Here is a 10,884-nt window from a genome sequence, read left to right on the forward strand (position 1 = left end):
CCTGTTGAAAGCGTTTCCATGCTCTTAAGATTTATGGTGTGTGCCTTTTTTCTTGTCCAGGGAGTGCTGCCACCTTTTCTTAAGGCTGATGTGAAATGTGCTCCTGAAACTTGGTTCTCTTTGAAGTTAGGTAATGGCCTTAAACAAGATGGACTGATAGCTAATTGCAGTTCTGTTAGTCTCTGGAAGAGACTAGATGACCAGAGTGAAAGTTAGGAAGAAACTCTTAGCCTACTAAGAACTCCTGAGTAACTGAAAAGAGACTTTTCCCACGCTGTTTAAATAAAATACCTGATGTGGCCAAGAACTTAAAAAAAAAAAAGTGAAATAATCTAGTTCTGTAATGATTTATTAGATTCCTGTTGTGGTTGGCCTAAATAGGGCCTTTGGAGTATTGATAAAGCAGAGAGAAAGAAGGTTGTGCAGGTCTGCATGAAGCCTGTATCCCTTCCCCTTTCCTGAAACACGCCAAAACGTTCGTGGGCTGTGTCCCTGTGTGTGGTGGTGGCAGTCACGCTGCTCCATGGGACTGCTATGTGAGAGAGATGAAGGCAGGCAGTTGTAGAGGTTAAGAGGCTAGATGGGAATCCTTGGCCTCTTGCAGGCATTTACTTATCCAAGCAGTGTATCCATTTGTGCCATTACTGTTAGAAGGGAAGAGCAGGCTGTTCTATTCAATGGCTTTTTTCTGTAATCCTTTGTAACAATAAAAAGCCTGTCGTGTCTCAGTAGTTCTGTCAAAACTTTGGGGAAGAAGGGCTACATGTGAAACTTGAAGCCACGGTTGTTTTATGAAATCTGTTATTGATATTATTTGGTAGGGTATTTTGATACCTTGGAAGGCATTGATCTGAATTTCAGATTAAGAATACCTTTTGCAGTTTTACAGTTGTCCAGTAGGATGGATGTTTGTAGCTGTCAGGCACCAACCTTTTCGTTCATTCCCTTTGAACTCTGATAAAAATGCATTTGTGTATAGAGTGATTGAACACTTGCTGCTTTAGAGGGGCCATTCTTTTATCTGTCAGTAGAACCCCATCTAATTTAGTAACTGTGTGTTGAGTCAAATGAGTATATATCACTGTATTTTCTTCCTTAACACTTGGCATTAAGTGATTTAGAGCACAGTGAAATATTTATTAATGCCAACACATACATGATGCCATACATCTCCTTAATACTTGATTGTGTGACATGTTTCTGTATCTAATGTGTTAACTGCATTGTAAGAGAAGAGTAAAAGAGGAGGAGAGGATTTTGAGGGAGTGATTTCAAGGACTGAGTATCTAGCAGGATAAACATGCATGAAAAATTGGAACAGCAGAAATGAGGAAAAGCAAAAAAATACATATAAGATTGGGAAACAAAGTAGCAGACGTGATGGAAGAGGTGTGAGGACAAACAGGACTTTCAAAATTGATTTTTCTATCTGTAATGGCAGTAGTAAAACAGGTAGGTGAGACTGAGGTAGCTGGAGCTGAAGATGTATCACTAGAGGAAGTTGTTGTGCCTACAGTTAGTTGCTCATGGCTGTCAATGAAATTAGAAGGACCTACATATAAAATGGCTTCAAAAGTGTTCTCTGTCACAAGGCACATTTAGCTGTTGGAGCTCATATTCTTGTGGACAGTCAGGCAATAGGACAGGAGAAAGTATTGTACCTTCATATTATTAACAGCTCTCACAGTGGAGGAGGGGGTATGTGCACACGTATGCATATGTATTGTTAGAAGGAGGGAAGGAGACTGTTTCAAAACCACTGTAAAATGCTTTCTGAAAGGGGTATAAACTCCTGTTGCTTCAGGTGTAAACTAGGTTCTCGCCAGTGTGTTCAGGAAGCAGATTTCCCTGCAAGCCAGTTCTTCTGTTACCACCTACCTGCAAGGCTTTGTGAACCTTTAGATATATCACTGGGCTTCTTTTTCTTTCTTTTTACCTATGGTGCCTGTAGAATGCTTTCTTTGTTCCCAGTTAGGTTGGCAATTTCTCAAATTCTCCATAACTTTACAAGAAAAAGTCAAGTTCTTGACAAAAAATAAAATGGAAATGCATCATCAAAAAGGAAAAAAGGGTAGTGTTAAGTAAGCAGCTTTTTAAAAATCGGTACCTGTGTTTATATTGGAGGCTGGCAGGATAACATGATTTAATTCTTCACTGTAGATTTAAAAATCCTGGAAATATAAATTGTTCTCTGCTGCTTCAGTTACTTATAGGAAACTCTTATTTCTTAGATTTTTAGTCTATGGGTTAACTAAGGAAGTTCAGTATGTTTTATTCCAAATTCAGCTTTTAAATGTTGCGCTGTCTCTGTAAAATGTGTAAGAAGCTGCATTGGATTTCCCTTCCCCCACTTTTAAATACAATTCCTTTAGGAGGAAAAAAAAAATGGAAGCTTCTATGTTATACTGAGTAATTATGCCCCCTGGGAAATAGAATATAAAGATCTTTAAAATCATTCAACTGAGAGAACAAGCACTTTAACTTCTGCCTCGCAGGAGTCATGTATTACATTATCAGCTACTTGCTCCAGTGTCAGTGTGTCATGCCTTGCAGGTTAGCAGGTTTGGCAGAGGAAATGAAACCCAGTCAGTTTCTGCAGGATTTATAGTAGACCTGCTGTTGCAGGAAGTGGTGAAAAGTTGATTGATAGTCTGAGGCAAAACTCTACAACAAGAAACAGGATGTATGTTTGTTATTTTATACCCGTTTTCCCCTCTGCCCTCCCACCTCCATTTTAAGGTACTCTCTTACTTTCTGTTCTCTCTATTTATAAATCCATGATGCACTTTTTCTGGTAAAGCATGTGCTGACTTCAAAACGCTTGAGGAAATGGATATGGCTGTACCAAAGGTTTGAAGCTGACATATTGTGCTTGCTTTATTAGAGGCATTTATCTAAATGGTCCTGATATTTCTGTTGAATTATATTTCAGCTGATTTACAAGTGAAAGGTAAAGCACATCTGCAGATGGGGCATTGAGTATCTCCTGCTGTCATGGGTGCACCAAGCTAGCTGTGAAAGGAGGAGAATGTATCACTGAGACAGACCTGATCAGCTATGTTCTGTTGGTTCATCTACATTTAACACGCATATCTGGAAGGGTAGTAAAACAGAATTATTTTGCTGCATTTAAACTTAATCTAGCAAGCCACATAGTGCAGAGTTCTCTGCTAGAGGCAGCAATCCTGAAAAGGTTTGTTCTGAAATCCATTTTCCCTTACTATGCACTGCTGAAACATCAAAGAAGCGGTATCTTTTCTGAAAGTGTCACCAAAGAGTTTCAGTGGGTTATTGTCTAGCCTTGTGGGATAAGTTACCCAAGATAATAGTAATTATGAATATTTGTGGGTGTCTTTCCCCCTGTAGCATCCACTTTTATAGTCATAACTGAAGAAGTTGTTTGCAAACCAAGTGAATAGTGGAAATGTTTAAGGTTTGTGTTCACATTATCAAATGGGAAAGTTCTATTTGGAAAGTTTAAAAATATGTCTTGTTTTTTGTTGAAGGTCAAAAAAGTTGGCTATGCTCTCTGAATCGTTGCAGAAAACCACACTTACTAAGTCTCACATAGGATTTGAACTGGAAGAGCTGGAAGCAGCAGCAATACTAGTACAAGAAGAAGAGAATGCTTTAAAAGCTGCTGGCACAGTTTCCAAGCAACAGCTGCCTTCCTCTGAGTGGGAGACAAGTGACTCTGAAGAATCAAGCAGTACTTCATCATCTGAGACAGAAGGCTCTGATTCAGAGGAGCAAGAGTCCTCAACCAGTGGAGATGAGAAAATAAATTCTTTACAAGGCACGCTTCAAGAGGAGAGGACAGCTCCACTTATTGACTGTAATGGATTAAGGCAGGGCACAGACACTTCGATGTTTGAGGTTAGTGATGAAAAATCAAAGGTTTCTTTGCAATCTACATCTCTTCCTGGAAAACTGATAGGAGAATTAGAAAAGCAAATGCACACTGCAATTAGACTTTCAGAACAGCCTGAAGAATTGGCTAATGCAGGTTGCATTTTGCAGGAACAAGGAGAAAACTGTGTATCTGAACATGACACATAATCAGGAGATGCTACTGGGGAGATTTCTTGGCGGTATTGTTAAAGACAAACCCGTTACTTTTTTCTTCATAGCATAACTGAAGATGAAGACTAAAGGACTATGTTAGAACATAGCAATCACCTGTGTTGCTAGTGGGTCATACTATAATGAGGTGTTCCCAAGGCTATCCTGAGCTGCAGAAAGAAGTTGATGGTTTTTCTTCTTTGGTGTGTTGACAGTTGGGAGGAAGAGATCCTGGAAAGATTTGAAATGACTATGATAGACATCTTCATAGTTAGTTTTTTGTTTTTCTTCTCTGATCTGACAGTTTCAGGTTTAATCCCTGCATGTTGGGAATGTGTAATTTCAGTAAACTTCTGGAAGCGGTTTTCATTAAGCTTAACTAAAATAATGCTATAACTTATTATCTTAAGCTTTTGGGATTTACTTGAAAAATATCCTCATTATGTCTGTGTAAACTGGTTTATGACATTTTGCTGTGTTTTTTCACATTTCAAAATGCTTTACTACAAAAAATGGTTATAGCTTAAAGTCTAAATAGTGCTGACAAATTATTTTTACTTTTTACAAAATAAAGGAAATCTTTGTCTTCAGTACAAGATGGAAAGGTTATAGCTTATATTTCGAGAAGATAGAATGGCTATAATATATTTTTGCAGTTCTTATGTAAGTTTCACTAATTTTGTTGTTCATTCTTTTGTGCTGTTTTTGAAATGTTTCCACATGTGGACACTGCTGTTGCTCTTTAAAGAACAGAAATCCTAATTAACTCTCATTTCTTTCTCCGTGGCTCTTAATGTTGCCACAGTAATGTTAACCAAAATGAAGAAACAACATGGTACAGCAGCCTCGAGTATAGGACTGAAAGCAAACCTGTGCTGTCTAGACCTGGCTTTATTACTAGTCTGTGACATAGCTTTGGCCAACTTGTTTGCTCCTTTTTGTCTTTATAAGGTTAAAATAATCCAGTTGGTATGTTTTGTGCTAATTTGTTACCTATAGATTTTTGAAACCAGCTGGCTACTGCAAATTATTTGCTGCTATTCAATCTCTGCAAAAGGATTTGGGAGGGAGACAAGATGGGACGTGGACCACCAGGTTTGGTTCAACAGTCTGGCAAAACAGGAACACCTAATTCATGCCTCTGGAGGAACAAGCTGTTGATTACTGTTAAACGTGTTTACTATTAAAAAGTGTATAAAAATCCTGAGCTTAAAGACTTATTCTTCACTGACATTACACCCTGCTGGAAACCAGCAGGCTATCTCTGTTCCTGCACCGACTCCTGGTTGGTGAGAACCACAACCCTGATCTGCCAATATTTTTTATGTTCTTAAATACCTACCTGTTGCTTAATCAGTCTCTGTTCCATTCCCCAGGGGAGGAACCTTTCCTATCTTGTGTGTCAGTAAGCACTTATTCTTCTAAATGCTAGCAATAAAACCTACACTGTAGCTGCAACTACGCAGCACATGTCAGAGAGGGGGGGAAAATGCACTTAAACCAAACCAACCAATCAAAAAAACGCACACAAACCTAACCCTTCTCCCACTCTCCCCAAATTACAGGTATGAACTCTGAAACTTCCTTCAGCTGAACATGAGCTGGAGAAAGCTGTATGAGTATAAGTTAGGAAATACAAGCTGTGAAAATTGATGGGTATTTTTAATATGCCAGGTCTTTAGCATGCTCTTGTGCTCTTCCCCCTCACCTTCAGCTTCTCCCTTTTCCCATTTCGTGGCAGGCTGTTGAGGGAAATGTTCCTCTCTTCCCAGCAGACCTGATTACTTGCCGGGCCTGGCTGGCTCTTCTAAAGAGGACATCTTTAGTGAATCTTTTTGTGTTTCCCTCTGTGCCTATAAGCAGGATTTCTTTATGCTGTTTGTGAGCCTTTTCCATCTGTCTGCATGAATCCAGTTTGGGTTACATATCTTCAGTGTCCATACAATGTGATGCTGCAATAAATGCCAGATGAGAACGTGGCCAGCACAGAGGTGTTAACTCCCAGGTAACTTCGATGTCATTGATGTCTTCGCCTTTGAGACCCTGCATAGTTGAGCTCTGTTTCTGCCTCTGAAAACATTCCAGTGCCTGCTTGCTTCCCACAGGTCTATAGTGTGCTGCCTTATTTTCTGCTTCTATCCTGCTATTCCTCTGCTCACCGGCACCTGGCGAAACATGCTGTGGTGTGTTATACCCTGAGGCCCATTCCCAGGTTTCTTCCCCTTTTTGTCCAATGTTGATGTTCATCATTGCCTTTTTTACAAAGCTGTTCACTGGTTGTGGGGCTGATAATGAATGCTGATTGTTACATATTGATAACAATTTTATGTGAGCATTGTGGTGGGGTGGGGAATTTTTCCCTATTGGGTGATAATGCAGCCACATGTGAAATTCTTATCCAGCACACCAGAGTGCTCAGGGTGAGCAATGTCTGTATGAAAGAGAAGCCTTGCTTCTCCAAAAAGAAAACTCGGAGATACTTCTAAAAGAAAAGTGGAGCTCTGTAACCTTGTTTAGCCAAAACTGAGGCTTGCTGAATCCATGAGCTACAAACACTTGAGAGAAAAACCTCAAAGCCCAGACCCCTCAATCCCATAAGCTGCTGTGGGTCCTGAAAGGAGTGAGTCAACTCAGAGTTGAATTTATGTAGAAGAGCTTTTTGGATGAATCCATAGGAATTGTTCTTATGCAGGTTTTCCGGGCTGGAAATTGGTTGGTAGATAAGGAACTCAATACATATGTAATTGGTTCTAATGATTTTTAAATTCTCCTTGTTTCTAGTGCCTCTCCTCACCCTATCCACCCAAGCATATTTGTTGCAAAGCCAATACTTTGTTTTAAGGCATTTGATTCTCATCATCATAATCAGTCTGAAGGGAATAAACTGCAGTGTCTGGACAAAATTCCTACTGAAAATAAGTTTGAATCTGAGCTGAGCCTGACAGGGGAAGAGCTATGGCATTTTGCTGGAGGAGGTGTAAGTGAGTTGTCTGATGTGTATGGAGTGCTCTGTGGGAGAGGTTAAATGGAGTTGGAATTATAACTTAATGTCTTTATTAATAATCAGTTAACTTTATTTTAGAGATTTAGGCTAAATGGAGCATTTTATCCTGACCTTATGTTGTGGCAGTGGTGCAGAGCTCCAGCTAAGGTGGCCATGGGAAGCTGACTCCAGTGAATGTCCTAACACTTTGCTGCTGCAGTAGACTGTTGCTGGGACTGCACTGGCCTCTGTTCTTACCCAGACCCAGGTAAGGGCAAGGTCTCGTTCCCACACCCACATCTTTGCAGCAATGGTTGTGAGCTGACCTTGGAGGAAGCTGCTCTCCCTCGGTAAGTGAATGGCAGCAGCCTGGATTCATGCCTGAGGCCCCAGGGGAGTCTGTTCTCCATCCTCACTGCTGCCTGGAGTGCCACTTCTGCCAAGGATAGCAGGAGAGGGATCTGCAGGCCCTGTTGGTGCTGTCGGTGGCATATGTGCCAGCCCTGCTGTCTTGAGCTGCCCAAGTGTAACAGAGCCCTGGTAAATGAGAACAAAGGCAAATATGATGCTCTCAAGCTTTGGCTCTGTTGCTTGGCAGGACTGAGGCCGCAGCACGATGTGTGTGCGGAGAGAGGGAGGGAGGCCCTTGCTTGGAGAGAATGGAGATGCACTGTGTTAGGGACATGCTTGTTCATGTAGTGCTTTTAAGGTGTTAAAAACAACAAGTGAAATATTGGAAGCAATCAGAAGTAACTAAACAAAACTGGTTTGGTTTTTTCTCCATTTTTGTTTTGATGGGGGTAGTATGACCCACAGGGCTTTACTATCTTTTCATTTTTTCCCCAATGAGAAAGTTAGTGCTGAATTGATAAAATATTCATCACCACCACCACCACCTTTTCTTAATTCCAAACAACTTTCTGAAAAGTTTGGGAAAACTTTGCTCTATATCAAAAGAAGAGAGCATCAATTAATTTGATTTACTACAGTAAATAATAACTATGGCAAAGAAATAGATTCATAGCACTGGAGTGAAGGGGCCAGACAACCCTCCGCCATTGACACAGCTGAATATTGTCAAAGCCCGAGCTGACTGTCTCAAGGCTGGAGAAAACAAACAGGGAAACACATGTCAAACAGATAAATAGCTCTGCTGTTTAGAGATCTCCTTGGAGGCCATTTGTCTCCAAGATAAGGAAGAATGCACTCCAAAGCTGAGTAGATAAGCTGGGAGAATAAAATGAATGTGGAATTGCCGTGTTCGTACTTGGGTGTTCACACACGGAGCAAATACAGGTACCCCCACCTGGGGAATCTCTACAGTGAGTAGGGTGCAGCACCCAGGGCAGTGTCTAAGGTGAACTTGCAAGCTCTTCTTAAGTATTTCAGATATTTACATCTTTACAGCATACAAACAAATGGTATTGGTGTCAGTTGTCTTAGGAAGTCACTGATTTTTAGAAGTATTTTCTGAGCTTGTCGTGGATCTATTTCTCTGGTTTTTAGTGGTAAGTGGGCTGCAGGCTGTGGTTACGTGGGCATGTGTGAGGTGTGAATTTGCTTTGACTCTACAGATCCAAATTTATTGTGTCATGGTACTCGTATGATTTTTTTATTATTTTTCTTAGGTTTTGGAGAAGTGACAGTACTGCTTCCACAGATACTGTATTCGGAGATGTGACTTAGATCATATCTGAAATGCTTTTGGTAATGTTGGTTTGTGTTTCATTAAACATTTTCTCGTAATCAAAATCTGCAATACAATTGAGCGTAGTTGGCATTTTGGAGTGCTTGAGGACAAGAACAAAAGCTGTGTCCCTTAGGTGAGGACTGAAATGTTTGCAGAGCTCTGAAGGAGGTCAGCTCTGACCCAACAGCTGGTCATTTCTGTGGGAGAAGCTTCCTTTAGTCAAGTAGTGCTGGCTAGTGATTAGCATGGAAAAGAATAGCAAGTTTCAGGTTTATAGACTAGCAAGGTCAGCCAGGCGGTAACCTTACTAACCGGTGACCTCAGGAGCTCAGTGGCCGCTCTGCCTTTGCTGTTGATGGTCTGAGTGACTTTGCAAATCAGTTTTCCAGGTTTCACAGAGGTATCAAGCCTAACTTGGGAAGCTTCAGACTTTGGAAAGGGAGCACAGAAGTACAGTAAAAAGGAATAAAGCTCAAATCTGAGAGTGGAGATTTCTTTCTTTGCTACTGACTTATGCTGAGCAAGGGCAAGAGGCTAAAATCTAGTTTCTCGTGTGGTCTTAAGTACCTTTCTATGTATTGGTATCCGAGTGTCTGACTCAAAGCTGTTGGTGCTTTGGGAGCTGTGGTTCTCACCCACACCAGCTGGAGTCACTGCTCCTCTAAACTGAAAATTAGACAAACCTGGCCAAAATTAGATGCTGGGAACCTCTTTAAAAAAATAACAAAAGGATGTGGCTGAAGACCTGGCCTTCTGTTCCACTGTATATTGATACCTCTGTAAAATGGCCAGGAGGATCTGTGAGGCCTCATCTCCACTTGAACAATATTGCAGTGGTTATCTTTTGGAAAGGTCCTGTTCTTGGGCAATCCCCAGGCATAGCCTTGCTTCAAGTCACTAAACCAGTATAAAACCCACTGTGCATGCACGAGACTGTTTCTACCACTGGAAACGGATCTCTGGTGTTTCTTCCTGGCAGACACATCACCCTCTTTGAAGAGTGTGGAAATTTAATAGCCTCTCTCATTCTTGTTGCAGATTTGCTTGCAGCGCTCTTCTCTGCATGACCCTGCTTTCAGTGCAGAACCCCCCTGCTTGTGTGCTGAGCTGCTTTTGGAGGTCCCTTCTCTGACTGTTACTCCCCTTGTTGCCTTGCCTGTTCACAGGGCACTTGTCCACAGTACACCTGCTCTTTATGTCAATGTATTTTGCTTCTCATGCCTCTATTCTGCCACTTGGATCTGGTGAGACCACACTGTCCCTTGCCTTTTGCTGTGTGGGAGCTGCAGGGGGTGAAGGAGAAGAGGAGAGAAGCTGCTGGGCAGGGATCATGGAGCCAGTGTTGATCTTAAACTGTGGCTGGGGAACAACAGGAGGAGAAAGTTCAGCAGCCTGTTTTGTTGGGAGACAGTAGCTGTGTGTGCTTGGCCTCTGCCATGCAAGCTTTGGATTTCCATGAAGGTCAGGGAGGGCTGCTGCTTGCAACCTTCGGTTGTGCTTTTTGGTCTGGAGTCAGTGGTAGGGTGAATGGCATTAGACATCGTTCTCTCTAATTATGGATGTGTGAGAGATCTGGGAGTATAACTCATAAATGGTAATGAGATGTTTAAGGCATAAATCAACAGCATATCAAGAGGAGAACAAACTTCCTTCAGCTGCACTCCAAATAGTCCGGGTAGTGAGTGGATTGTGGCACCCTACCTGCCAGGACTGTAATTACTTCTTGTCTCATGTCCACAATTTTTGGCAATTGTGCAGAAATATCCCATTTCCTGTGGTAAATAAATTGGGATTCGTGTTTTGCCTTGATGTAACTCCTCCTCCTCTAATATGCTGCATTGTCCATTGATTTGCCTAATTATGTGTATAACAACCGCATAAGGCGCGGGGTAGCAGCAGGGGTCCATACTGTGGAGAGAAGGAGGGTGATTGCTCCATCTGTTCCTCTGAGCTGCTGGGAGAAGCATCGGGGAGTGAAGTGGGAAATGGAGGGAAGGAATTACCATTTAGTGCAGGTGCCTCTGGAAGGGGAATCCCACTGCCAGGTGCTGGTAGGCAGCTCTCCTGAGCTCCTTGTGTGCTTAATTACCCTATAGTGAGACTTCCCATCTCAAATTAAAGCAGGCAATTGCAACTGAAGTCTTGAAAC

General features: G+C 41.7%; 1 protein-coding gene across 2 annotated transcripts in view; it reads left to right on the plus strand.

Moving 5' to 3' along the window:
• Window positions 1–5,263, plus strand: part of SHQ1 (SHQ1, H/ACA ribonucleoprotein assembly factor) — a 51,303-nt gene extending 46,040 nt beyond the window's left edge. For both annotated transcript variants that reach the window (XM_040591930.1, XM_040591931.1), the window contains exon 12: window positions 3,507–5,263. In XM_040591930.1, coding sequence (XP_040447864.1) covers window positions 3,507–4,059 — 553 coding nt within the window. In that variant the 3' untranslated portion in view covers window positions 4,060–5,263. The remainder of the gene's footprint in view (window positions 1–3,506) is intronic.
• Window positions 5,264–10,884: the final 5,621 nt, after the last annotated feature.

The sequence above is a fragment of the Falco naumanni genome, chromosome 4 (genome assembly GCF_017639655.2).
Source record: "Falco naumanni isolate bFalNau1 chromosome 4, bFalNau1.pat, whole genome shotgun sequence".
Taxonomy (NCBI): domain Eukaryota; kingdom Metazoa; phylum Chordata; class Aves; order Falconiformes; family Falconidae; genus Falco; species Falco naumanni.